This window comes from Urocitellus parryii, chromosome 12 (genome assembly GCF_045843805.1).
Source record: "Urocitellus parryii isolate mUroPar1 chromosome 12, mUroPar1.hap1, whole genome shotgun sequence".
Taxonomy (NCBI): domain Eukaryota; kingdom Metazoa; phylum Chordata; class Mammalia; order Rodentia; family Sciuridae; genus Urocitellus; species Urocitellus parryii.
In genome coordinates this window covers 80441760-80455295 of record NC_135542.1, presented here as the reverse complement: position 1 = coordinate 80455295, position 13536 = coordinate 80441760, and the positions used below count along the sequence as shown (strand labels likewise).

The 13536-nt window shown below is 42.1% G+C and overlaps 1 protein-coding gene across 10 annotated transcripts in view; it reads left to right on the top strand.

Moving 5' to 3' along the window:
- Positions 1-11405, top strand: part of Bcl11a (BCL11 transcription factor A) — a 96274-nt gene extending 84869 nt beyond the window's left edge. For 2 of the 10 annotated variants that reach the window (XM_077791957.1, XM_026412635.2), the window contains 2 exons: positions 1475-1617; positions 11304-11405. In XM_077791957.1, coding sequence (XP_077648083.1) covers positions 1475-1617; positions 11304-11405 — 245 coding nt within the window. Of the gene's footprint in view, positions 1-1474; positions 3496-11303 lie in introns of those variants that run through there. The other 8 variants (XM_026412633.2, XM_077791953.1, XM_026412634.2 and 5 more) reach the window with 5 other exon arrangements.
- The last annotated feature ends 2131 nt before the right edge of the window (positions 11406-13536 follow it).

Sequence of the window (13536 nt, the reverse complement as noted above, 5' to 3'; positions counted from 1 at the left end):
CCCCTCTTTTAAAAGAGGGAGAAAGTTTATTTCTCAGTTATATTTTAAGCTCTGTCTTTTTTCAGAATCCCTGGGACATTATCCATTATTCTCATCCTTATCCTTAGGCCTCCATCACTTGTGCCCTTTTTAAGGCTACAGTTGACTGGTAAACTGTTGGTTAGTTACTCCATATATGTATGCGTATATATATGTGTGTGTGTATATATATATAACACATACATGTACATTTTAATTTAGCTATCTCCCAAAATGAATGATTTCGTGAAGTCAAGCTGGCCCCCTCTTTGCCAAAGTGGCATTTACCACTCTCGGGTTCTTTTCAGCAAGAGAGAAATAATGTGACTTAAGCAGGGCCCCTCTCCAGACAGCTTGGCTACTGGCCAAAGAGTTGACTAGCTGAACTGTATCTTTCTGTTTCTTTCTCAACTGGAGCCGAGTCTCAGCCGAGGGCGCAGGATGTTGTATAATTTGGTTCACGTTGTTAGCCTCTCAAAATAATGAGGAGGAGGCTAGTGTAGCATTGCTCAGCCTGCTGCCTGTCATGGTGTTGGCGGCCTTAACTGTTCCTTCAACCAGGATGCTGTGTCTGCTGAAGTTGGCACCAGCCACTCCTCCTAACTCTTCTTCAGACTTGCATTTGCTGCACTGGGGGACAACTCCTAAGCATCTCCGTGCAGCCTTTCAGTTCAATCTGAATTAAATTTTTCTTTTGAGATTTTCATGACATTCCTTGAGATTAAAAAATGGGTGTCCCCTGTGGGAGATTATGAATAAAATCCAGATTAGAACTCACCCATGGGCACATAGGCTGGGATGGGAGAATGTTGCTAGTCTTTGTTCTGTGGAAGAATTTTTTGAGTCCCTTCTCATTTTTACAATGTCAACAATTAGTATATTTCAAGTTAAGCCTCAGTAGGGCTACAGAGATCTATGGTTAGTTTACCTTCTTCTTCTCTTTTTGGCATCTAGATGGAATGATTGCCAATTTAGAAAATTCACCTGCCACTCAGAGGAGAATAGACTAGGATCATAGGATTTGGGAAGCAAAACAATTTTCCTCAGTCACCTTGTCCGAGTAACAGATGAGGAAACAGAGGCACAAAGAGATGAAATGGCTTGCCCCCAACCACAGCTTACGAGGTTGGAAGGTTCATAAGACATTTGCCAAGATCCCTAGAATACAGGGACCCTCATTCTCAAGCTTGAATTGGTTGGAATTTTTCTGCTTTGGGGTGTGGATACAGAATTCTTAGAACAGAGTTTAATGACAGGAAGACTGACTCATATATATTTATTGGGCATCGACCACCAGATGGGCCAGGCACCGTGTAGGCACAGGGGTAGGTCTGTGAGGGCTTAGGCATTGGGGTAGAGGGGCCGGCAGGGAAAACTGAGGGTGGAACATGAGTAAGCAATTGCTGATGCCCCCTCGGTGATTAAACATTGATGTTGCTGTTGTATTATTTTGCAGGTAAAGATGAGCCCAGCAGCTACACATGTACAACTTGCAAACAGCCATTCACCAGTGCATGGTTTCTCTTGCAACACGCACAGAACACTCATGGATTAAGAATCTACTTAGAAAGCGAACACGGAAGTCCCCTGACCCCGCGGGTTGGTATCCCTTCAGGACTAGGTGCAGAATGTCCTTCCCAGCCACCTCTCCATGGGATTCATATTGCAGACAATAACCCCTTTAACCTGCTAAGAATACCAGGATCAGTATCCAGAGAGGCTTCCGGCCTGGCAGAAGGGCGCTTTCCACCCACTCCCCCCCTGTTTAGTCCACCACCGAGACATCACTTGGACCCCCACCGCATAGAGCGCCTGGGGGCGGAAGAGATGGCCCTGGCCACCCATCACCCGAGTGCCTTTGACAGGGTGCTGCGGTTGAATCCAATGGCTATGGAGCCTCCCGCCATGGATTTCTCTAGGAGACTTAGAGAGCTGGCAGGGAACACGTCTAGCCCACCGCTGTCCCCAGGCCGGCCCAGCCCTATGCAAAGGTTACTGCAACCATTCCAGCCAGGTAGCAAGCCGCCCTTCCTGGCGACGCCCCCCCTCCCTCCTCTGCAATCCGCCCCTCCTCCCTCCCAGCCCCCGGTCAAGTCCAAGTCATGCGAGTTCTGCGGCAAGACGTTCAAATTTCAGAGCAACCTGGTGGTGCACCGGCGCAGCCACACGGGCGAGAAGCCCTACAAATGCAACCTGTGCGACCATGCCTGCACACAGGCCAGCAAGCTGAAGCGCCACATGAAGACGCACATGCACAAGTCCTCCCCAATGACGGTCAAGTCTGACGACGGCCTCTCTACCGCCAGCTCCCCGGAACCTGGCACCAGCGACCTGGTGGGCAGCGCCAGCAGCGCGCTCAAGTCCGTGGTGGCCAAGTTCAAGAGCGAGAATGACCCCAACCTGATCCCAGAGAATGGGGACGAGGAGGAAGAGGAGGACGACGAGGAAGAAGAAGAAGAGGAGGAAGAGGAGGAGGAGGAGCTGACGGAGAGCGAGAGGGTGGACTACGGCTTCGGGCTGAGCCTGGAGGCGGCGCGCCACCACGAGAACAGCTCGCGGGGCGCGGTGGTGGGCGTGGGCGACGAGGGCCGCGCCCTGCCCGATGTCATGCAGGGCATGGTGCTCAGCTCCATGCAGCACTTCAGCGAGGCCTTCCACCAGGTCCTGGGCGAGAAGCATAAGCGCGGCCACCTGGCCGAGGCTGAGGGCCACAGGGACACTTGCGACGAAGACTCGGTGGCCGGCGAGTCGGACCGCATAGACGATGGCACTGTTAACGGCCGTGGCTGCTCCCCGGGCGAGTCGGCCTCGGGGGGCCTGTCCAAAAAGCTGCTGCTGGGCAGCCCCAGCTCGCTGAGCCCCTTCTCCAAGCGCATCAAGCTCGAGAAGGAGTTCGACCTGCCCCCCGCCGCGATGCCCAACACGGAGAACGTGTACTCGCAGTGGCTCGCCGGCTACGCGGCCTCCAGGCAGCTCAAAGATCCCTTCCTTAGCTTCGGAGACTCCAGACAATCGCCTTTTGCCTCCTCATCGGAGCACTCCTCGGAGAACGGGAGCTTGCGCTTCTCCACGCCCCCCGGGGAGCTGGACGGAGGGATCTCGGGGCGCAGCGGCACGGGAAGTGGAGGGAGCACGCCCCATATTAGTGGTCCGGGCCCGGGCAGGCCCAGCTCAAAAGAGGGCAGACGCAGCGACACTTGTGAGTACTGTGGGAAAGTCTTCAAGAACTGTAGCAATCTCACTGTCCACAGGAGAAGCCACACGGGCGAAAGGCCTTATAAATGCGAGCTGTGCAACTATGCCTGTGCCCAGAGTAGCAAGCTCACCAGGCACATGAAAACGCATGGCCAGGTGGGGAAGGACGTTTACAAATGTGAAATTTGTAAGATGCCTTTTAGCGTGTACAGTACCCTGGAGAAACACATGAAAAAATGGCACAGTGATCGAGTGTTGAATAATGATATAAAAACTGAATAGAGGTATATTAATACTCCTCCCTCACTCCCACCCGACACCTCCTTTTTTCACCATCCCCCCCTACCCCATAGCCCTCCAGTCCCACTCCCTGTAGGATTTTTTTCTAGTCCCATGTGATTTAAACAAACAAACAAATAATAAACAAAAGTAACGGAAGCTAAGAATATGAGAGTGCTTGTCACCAGCACACCTGTTTTTTTTTTCTTTTCCTTTTTCTTTTTTTCTTTTCTTTTTTTTTTTCTTTATGTTCTCACCGTTTGAATGCATGATCTGTATGGGGCAATACTATTGCATTTTACGCAAACTTTGAGCCTTTCTCTTGTGCAATAATTTACATGTTGTGTATGTTTTTTTTTTTTAAACTTAGACAGCATGTATGGTATGTTATGGCTATTTTAAATTGTCCCTAATTCGTTGCTGAGCAAACATGTTGCTGTTTCCAGTTCCGTTCTGAGAAAAAGAGAGAGAGAGAGAAAAAAAGACCATGCTGCATACATTCTGTAATACATATCATGTACAGTTTTATTTTATAACGTGAGAAGGAAAAAAAGTCTTTTGGATTAACCCTCTATAGACAGAATAGATGGCACTGAAAAAAAAAACCTATCAGCTAAATGTCTGTCTCTAAAGGGTTAAATGTATCAATTGGAGAGGAAAGAGAAAGAAAGGCCTTGAATTGACAAATTAACAGAAAACAGAACAAGTTTATTCTATCATTTGGTTTTAAAATATGAGTGCCTTGGATCTATTAAAACCACATTGATGGTTCTTTTTACTTGTTATAAACTTGTAGCTTAATTCAGCGTTGGGTGAGGTAATGAACCCTAGGACCTAGCATATAATTCTATATTGTATTTCTCACAACAATGGCTACCTAAAAATATAACCCATTATGTCCTAGTTAATCATCATTTTCCCTTTAGTTTAACTTTTGTGAACAAAAACTGATTATACCAGTATAAAAGCTACTTTGCTCCTGGTGAGAGCTTAAAAGAAATGGGCTGCTTTGCCCGAAGTTTTATTTTTTTTTAAACAATGATTAAATTGAATGTGTAACGTGCAAAAGCCCCGGAACGTGATTAAATACATTAGTAAGGAGTTCATTTTGTGAAGATGCTTGTTTGAAATAATATCTTTTAAAAATTCTGGCACCAAAAGAAATAGATCCAGATCCACTTGGTTGTCAAATGGACAATCACATGATAAACTTAAAACCTAGTATACTATGTTAAAAAAAGAAGAGGCTGACAATGAGGTTTGACAGAGGGGAACAGAGGAAAAAAAAGAAGTGATTTATTAGCACAACATGGTACTATTTGCCATTTTAAACTAGAACAGGTATATAAGCTAATATTGATACAATGATGATTAACTATGAATTCTTAAAGACTTGCGTTAAAATGTGACATTCTTAAAAAAAAGAAGAGAAAGAATTTTAAGAGTAGCAGTATATATGTCTGTGCTCCCTAAAAGTTGTACTTCATTTCTTTTCCATACACTGTGTGCTATTTGTGTTAACATGGAAGAGGATTCATTGTTTTTATTTTTTTATTTTTTTAAGTTTTTCTTTTTTATTAAGCTAGCATCTGCCCCAGTTGGTGTTCAAATAGCACTTGACTCTGCCTGTGATACCTGTATCTTTTCTCTAATCAGAGATACAGAGGTTGAGTATAAAATAAACCTGCTCAGATAGGACAATTAAGTGCACTGTACAATTTTCCCAGTTTACAGGTCTATACTTAAGGGAAAAGTTGCAAGAATGCTGAAAAAAAAATTGAACACAATCTCATTGATGAGCATTTAAAAAAAAAAAAAAGAAAAAAAAACTAAAAAACTTTGCCAGCCATTTACTTGACTAATGAGCTTACTTACTTGGACGCAACATTGCGAGCGCTGTGAATGGAAACAGAATACACTTAACATAGAAATGAATGATTGCTTTCGCTTCTACAGTGCAAGGATTTTTTTGTACAAAACTTTTTTAAATATAAATGTTAAGAAAAAAATTTTTTAAAAAAACACTTCATTATGTTTAGGGGGGAACTGCATTTTAGGGTTCCATTGTCTTGGTGGTGTTACAAGACTTGTTATCCATTTAAAAATGGTAGTGGAAATTCTATGCCTTGGATTACACACCGCTCTTCAGGTTGTAAAAAAAAAAAAAAAAACATACATTGGGGAAAGGTTTAAGATTATATAGTACTTAAATATAGGAAAATGCACACTCATGTTGATTCCTATGCTAAAACACATTTATGGTCTTTTTTCTGTATTTCTAGAATGGTATTTGAATTAAATGTTCATCTAGTGTTAGGTACTATAGTATTTATATTGAAGCTTGTATTTTTAACTGTTGCTTGTTCTCTTAAAAGGTATCAATGTACCTTTTTTGGTAGTGGAAAAAAAAAAAAGACAGGCTGCCACAGTATATTTTTTTAATTTGGCAGGATAATATAGTACAAATTATTTGTATGCTTCAAAAAAAAAAAAAGAGAAACAAAAAGTGTGACATTGTACAGATGAGAAGCCATATAATGGCGGTTTGGGGGAGCCTGCTAGAATGTCACACAGATGGCTGTCATAGGGGTTGTACATATCCTTTTTGTTCCTTTTTCCTGCTGCCATACTGTATGCAGTACTGCAAGCTAATAACGTTGGTTTGTTATGTAGTGTGCTTTTTGTCCCTTTCCTTCTATCACCCTACATTCCAGCATCTTACCTTCATATGCAGTAAAAGAAAGAAAGAAAAAAAAAGGAAAAAAAAAAAAACCAATGTTTTGCAGTTTTTTTCATTGCCAAAAACTAAATGGTGCTTTATATTTAGATTGGAAAGAATTTCATATGCAAAGCATATTAAAGAGAAAGCCCGCTTTAGTCAATACTTTTTTGTAAATGGCAATGCAGAATATTTTGTTATTGGCCTTTTCTATTCCTGTAATGAAAGCTGTTTGTCGTAACTTGAAATTTTATCTTTTACTATGGGAGTCACTATTTATTATTGCTTATGTGCCCTGTTCAAAACAGAGGCACTTAATTTGATCTTTTATTTTTCTTTGTTTTTATTTTTTTTTTATTTGGATGACCAAAGGTCATTACAACCTGGCTTTTTATTGTATTTGTTTCTGGTCTTTGTTAAGTTCTATTGGAAAAACCACTGTCTGTGTTTTTTTGGCAGTTGTCTGCATTAACCTGTTCATACACCCATTTTGTCCCTTTATTGAAAAAAATAAAAAAAAATTAAAGTACACAATGTAAGCTTCTTGTGTCCTCATTTGACACACTCTGTAAATTACCTTCAAGAAAATAACAGGTTTTAAGAGAAGGCCAGTCAGTCTTTTTCAAGATTATTTCTCTGGGCATTTTGATGCGTGTCTTATACCCTAAAGGAACTTACTTACTATATTAAAATAGACATCTCAAACCATGGATATAGTTATCAGGCTTTACAATTTTAGAATAATTTTCAAGAAACTGAAGGTGTTTTCAGTCTGATGTTAAAAACTTTTGCTCCATCTCTTAGCAGAAATCCATTCAGCTTATTAAGTGAAAAACTTGCTGGTAATAGCATCTTCAACTTTTATTTCCTTTGGATTTTTTGCTGTTCTTGTTGTCTAAAAGTTCTTTTCTATTTTCCCATCATTGTCCTATCTTAGAATGTGATGTAAAAACGGTTTTTTTTTTTAAAAAAAAGAAATCAGCTCTTTAGTTTCTACCTAACAGTCATTCCTCATGACAAGAACGACCCCAGCCCTCAGACCTAAAAATCCAGAGACAAAGGCATCAATTAAACAAACAAGCAAACAAACCAAAAAAGGAGGGAGGAGAAAAATGAGCAGAAAGTAGCGACCAGGGGTAGCCAGACAGAGCCAACATTCTGGAATCAGACCCTGCTTTCTGGAGATGAGGGTGGCTTGCTTTGTGGTTCTGAGACCCCACAGACCTTACATGCGACAGATCGTTTCCATGTTTTCCTAGGGTCTACCTGGCTGGCAGCAAGTGAGAGTGGGAATACCCTTCAGTTATCTTTCGACCAACCAACAGATTTATGCATTGTCTTTGAAAAGCAAGTTAGGCCTACTTTTTAAAAATCTCTTCTTACCAATCTGTGTTGTCGGTTTTACAAATACTGCATGTCGCAGCATCAATTTGCTTTATTACAACACATGCCTCTGTGATACTGTGTCCCTGTTCCCAGTGTAGATGAATGGATCCGACATTGTTCTTATTTTTGTAAAAACCAAAACAAAAGCTGTTCTGTCGTCTTCTTGTGGTAGCATTTTTTTTTCTGTTGCTCAGTTCTTTGCCCTAGTACCAGTTGAGGTGGTCTTTTCATGTAATGCCTTTCATCTAAGGCAAGAAGAGTTTTATCTTTTTAAAGTATAGAGAAACTAGTTTTTTTTTTTTTTTTTTTAAGCCAGTTTGGGTATGAATCAGAGTCCACTAAGAGGATTTTGGAGAACATTGCACAGGAGCTAAGATGGGATGGGGGCAGAGTACCTTGGAGAACTTGGTGTTTGTCAGTGAACTGAGAAAAGATGTGTGTGTTTTAGATTAGGTTACTCCAAAATGGAATCCAAAATGCTGTTTGAGACAGATAGAAATATTCCCCAGTGCCACGCCGGTTTTAGACATGCTGACTTCTGCTCCACCATATTAAATGGCCATAAAACTTCCGTGTGTCCCTATTGCTATTTTATTAGGAGCTCTGGAGTGCAGCTGTGTAGGTTTTATATACAATATTCATTTTAATTTCTCAGTATATGATGCTCTTAGTGTAATTAGGTTTTGCATCTGACAGACAGAATTAATGGTGGATATGGTATACTTGTATGTTCAGATTTCTTAAATCAAATGGGGAACGGGGAGGGGTGCAAACATCTGGTGATAAATCACAGATTATGCTTGATTTACATGGTCCCAAAGTTAAATAAATTTATTGGGAGACAGGTTCTTCAGGTTACTTCACATGACTTACTGAAGCCTTCTGATAAAATATTATTTCTGAAGCTTACTGAACAATAGGAGCATGAAAACTTAAGTCAAAAAAAAAATAAAACTTGTAAGTGACATTTTGCATCTGGAGTCCTAAAATTTAAAAATCATAGTATAAAATAATATTTTAAAAAGTTCCACAGTAAGATGAATTCCCAATATATTTTTAAAATGAAGAAATACTAAGAACAGTAATATCTCCCCTAAATTCTCAGTTAAGTCTTTGTAACTATTGATGTGCTTGCTGATGGAATGTTCCCTATGTACTCAAAATCCTGATGCTTAAGATGTTTCTTTTTATCTTCATTTTGAGAGCAACTTAACAAATAGGAATACAGCAAATACTCTTTCTCCCAGATTTGAACCCCAAAGCTCTTCCAGGGCATATACTACCTCCTTTCTGAGTCTGTTTGCTATCCTCTCGTTATTCAGGACCTGCAAAAGGACTGAAACCAGCATGTCTTAAAGGTTGCTAAGAGGGGGGGTGAACCTGGGTCTTCATGTGTACCAGCTGTGGCAGGAAGTGTGAAGTGGTTTGAGTTTTTCCCAGAGCATTCTGTGGATAGAACTGTTTATTTAAATACCATTTTTTGTGTATGCAATAAGTCCATATTGTACATAACCATAGTACTTGAAGTGAGAATTCAAAAGGAAGTGGCAGAGAGAGGGGTTGATTTAGATATGATTTCATTTGGAGAAATAAGAAAAAGAGGTAGGTTATTCATAGACGCTAAAAGTTTTTAGGAAGGTACTAAGATTATTTGGGGCCATTCCAAAAAGGGGTTGAGAAGCCTTACTAATGCTGTCCTGCTTCTAGCACTTTACTCAGAGAGTGAGTAAGGGAGGAAATACAGTGTTTTCTGCTTTTAACCACCCCCAAATCCCGAACACACACACAAACATGATTGTTGGTGACTCTAGGAACTTTGCATTTGCATTCTCTACTGTGAATCTGTCACTCCTTTGTCTCTGGGCTTAGGGTGTTCAAGAATGCATCCATCTCATTTTTTTTTTTTTTTAAAGACAACTTCCCTTAAAGAGATTGTGGGAATTTTGCCGATATAAGGATGGGATGGGCCATGTTCTTTCAACCTTGTTGGAAAATTGTTTTTGAAAAGACGGTTGACTTTTAAAAGGCATGAGCCACTTGGCAAATATTCCTTGGTGTCTCCTGCAGTCCGTCAGTCTTTCCAATGGAAAATAAACGAACGCATTTTTAGAGAAATGGACACTACATAGACAGAGTTGGGGTTGAGTACGTTTGTTCCAGGGCTCCTGGAGCTCACGCTGCAGACCCGAGTGGTTGGATCTCTGTTTGCTGGCGCCTTGGTGCCCCATTAGCACATGGCCAGGGAATCGGCCTGCAGGAGGACAAGACTGCTTCTCTTCTCTCTCTCTCTCTCTCTAGTTCCCAGTGTCATCAATGATCATGGAATATGATTAATTCCTCCCTTCCCATTGGGAAAAGAGAGCAATACAGTTCACATGGGTCACTGTACTTTTAAGTACCTAAACTTGGCTGAACACAACTCAACGGTCTACCCAAATACTGTTTTTCCTTTCTGTAACATGGCAAAAACTATGTAAAGGAAGCACATGTATCTTTCAGGTCTTTCATATAGGCAGCAGAAAAGGCCAATGAAGCAATTTCCCTAAAGTTTCTTCTAAAACCGGCGCCCCCAGATCCCTAGGGGGCTGTGCTTTTAAATAACCATGAATGTGGTACATGCCCATGCTATACTTTGTCTGTTAGGGCTTTAAATACTGGTGGCAGGTCAGACAAAGGGGTTTGACTGGGATATCAGCTCAGGGGGCCTCAACAACAGTGACTAGTGCTGGACTGGGAATGGAATTCCCCAGAGCCCACCTGGACACAGCAGGCCCCTCAGCTCAGGTCTCCACTGCTCAGGGGGGGAAGCCTGAGAGCAGCTGAGCCCCAGACCCCAGGCCTCCTGCGGCGCTGAGTCAGGGGAGAGGAGGCCCCAGGCCCCTGCTTCGGGTCGCCATGGCAACGAGGCCTGGAATGCCACAGAGGTAGCCCTCCTCCTCGGCACATCTGGACTCCCAGTTCTGCTGCTTCAAGTCAATGTCCACAGCAAGGGAGGAACCCGGAGGACATATCCACTCCCTTCTTCACCATTGCCTTCCCCCCTGAGAAACAAGGAAAACAATTTAAAAAAAAAAATTAAAAATAAAAGGAAAAAAAAAGGAAAAGAAAAAAAAAACTGCATGTTTGAAAGAAACTACAGGCAGTTTTGGGTGCAATTTGAGAGCAACTATTTTGGGTTCTGGTTTTCTCTTCAGAGATTTGTTCGCCTCTTGTAAATCGTTGGCTGCTTTGACGTTGAACTTGATGACATTTCATGTTTTCGTTGTGCTGCTTTTACATCAATTTTGATTTTTTTGTTTCTTTATAATTTTATTATTATTTTAAAGAAGATGTCCCCCTTGTCCCCCTCCCTCCCCTGCTGTCCTCAACCAAAGGACTGTTTTCCTACTAAGTTTTCTCAGTCATAAGGGCAAGTGTTTCCTTCCAGGTGTGTCCCCGAGTTTCGTAGGGCTATCATACCACTGGGTAGGGGGGGTCTGGGTCCTTGGGGGGAAGAGGTGGTGGGAGGCGTGGGAAAGCCACAAAGAGGTCAGATAACTGGGGAGGGGAGATGGCGTTGGAGACCATGCTTAAGATGCCGGTGGCTCGACCTGTGGTTGACTTAAGTCATAATTTTGAATAGCTAGTGAGAGAACAGAAAAATCGCTGGGCCAAGTCACACCTGTACTTTTTTTTCCCCCCTCCTCTGTCTCCAACCTCTTTCTAGGTTCTTCACACACCCCCATTCGGCGTAGTACCCAGAGAGCTCAAGATGTGTGGCAGTTTTCGGATGGAAGCTCGAGAGCCCTTAAGTTCTGAGAAAATTTGAAGTCCCCAGGGCCGGGGTGGACCCGTACCGCCCAGCCGACGTTCAGCGTGGTCTGTCATCCTGCTAGTTTGTGATGTTTTCTGACAGTAGCCTCCAAGAAGCCGTTGTGCGAAGACAGAATCCTGCGGAGTCCTTCCAGCCTGGGCCTGCAGTGCCATTTTATTTATATTTTTTAATAAAAAGTAAAAACAAAAAAACAGACCCCCGCCCCCCATTGGAACAGTGAATCAGTCCCATACAGAGGGCCCTCGGACCATCGCTGTCCCAAGCGATGTCAAGCCCTTTTGAAACCAGCCAACCTAATTACCTGTATTGTGGAAATGAGCATGAGCCCCCCCCCACCCCAACCCCCTTGTTTCTATACATTCTCTGTTGTCTTTTAAAAAGTGTGCTTAACATTGACACAATAAATGTTGGAGCTTTAGGTGGTGTTTGCTTGTTCTTTAATTTTTAATGCTCAGAAGACTGCAGCTGCTTATGACTTTGTATTTCTGTACCTGTTTCCTGCAGCTGCCCATCGGGTGGGTAGGAGGAACAGAGTTGAAGAATGGGCAGGAGGTATAGGAGGGGAATAGCTTACTGCTTATCAGATGGCATACATTTTCAAGGAGAATCAGAATGCAAAGCTTGGGAATAAATCGTAGCAATATCATAATTAATGTAGTAGTAGTGTTGCTGTTTATTAATGCTGAAGTGTGGTTTTCCTAACTGTCTGACTTATAATTTGCATACCATTAAATAATGCATAATATGGCACGCTGAATCCTGTTTTTCAAATATATGCTTTTGGTGGCTACCGTGCAGGATTTGAATTTGTCTTTTAATTTAGCTCAAGAAAGATAATGTCACTGGGTGAGTGATAAATCCTAAAGAGGTGATAAATGTCAGGAGTTGCTTATTAAATATTCTAATTTTAGGATCCCAAACCTTCAGCAAATATATCTTAATGCAGACAAACAAACAAACATAAAACTTCTTTAGTACTTACATCAGGACATTTGGGGCAGATTTTATAAGGTGAAAAAATGCAAAAAGGAAAGAGGTTCACATCAGAATAGACTAGTGGAATCATAGTAATGCCCCTTTCCTTAGAAATTAGTGACACTAATCAGTGAGATCTACAAACAGGTGATAAAAATTCCTTCTGGCCCAGTTAATTTGTCAAAACCTTTACTCAATATGGTGGGGTTGTCTGTTTGTTTGCTTTACTACCTAGAGATTCAGAAGGGAATTAGAGATAATAGAGCACATTAAAAATAATAGAACATATTATAAATAATAGAACTCAGATACCTGTGTATAATAGATTACACGTCGGCTGTGAACCTAAGTGGGGAAAATATTACCCAACCACCCTCTGGCTCGATTACCTAGCCTAGTGAAAAGATAGCAAAATAATTGGCATCTGGATTCCTTCCTGCTTACTCATCATAAATAATAGTATTCTACCTTATGATTTTACACAGTGCTCTCAGGGGCATTACTTCATCTGATCCTCACTGGGACAGATCTCACTGCTTCCACTGTATGGATGAGGAGACAAGGCTCACCAAGGTGAAGGACTTTCTGGAGACTGGATTAGTAAGAGGGAAAACAGAGAAGCCATATTTCTGATTTCTAGTCCAGAGCTGATGTCACTGAACTCTAACTGATCAAAGACAATGTCTCTCTCTAGGGTGCCTCTCTCTGTTACACACAGGCCACACACATTCATAGGCACGCATGTGTGGTTTACAGAGACCAAGGATGCCCATTGGTAAAGGCACCAAAAGTTGTTTCTTGCTACTCACAGCTGTGTGCACCGAAGAAGAGAACGTGGAACAAGGGCCTATCCTTGCCATCTCTTTTTCCCTGTAGCTTTTCCATGACAAATAAATAACCCTGACTGCACAGTTCTCCTTGATGTATTTTTGAAAGTTCCTAGATGAGGATGGGACTTCCAGACATGAAATTATTTCACAAAGAAACTTTCTCCCTGCCTTATGTTCTGCCTCTGTATCATTGAGAATTAGTACCTAGAGCAATTCCAGGAAAGCATCCTCCCTAAATGTGTTGAGCTCCTTGCTAATACCTGGAAAGCATGGTACCACTTTGAGAGGTGGACCCAAACTGGAACAGAACAATCATGGGG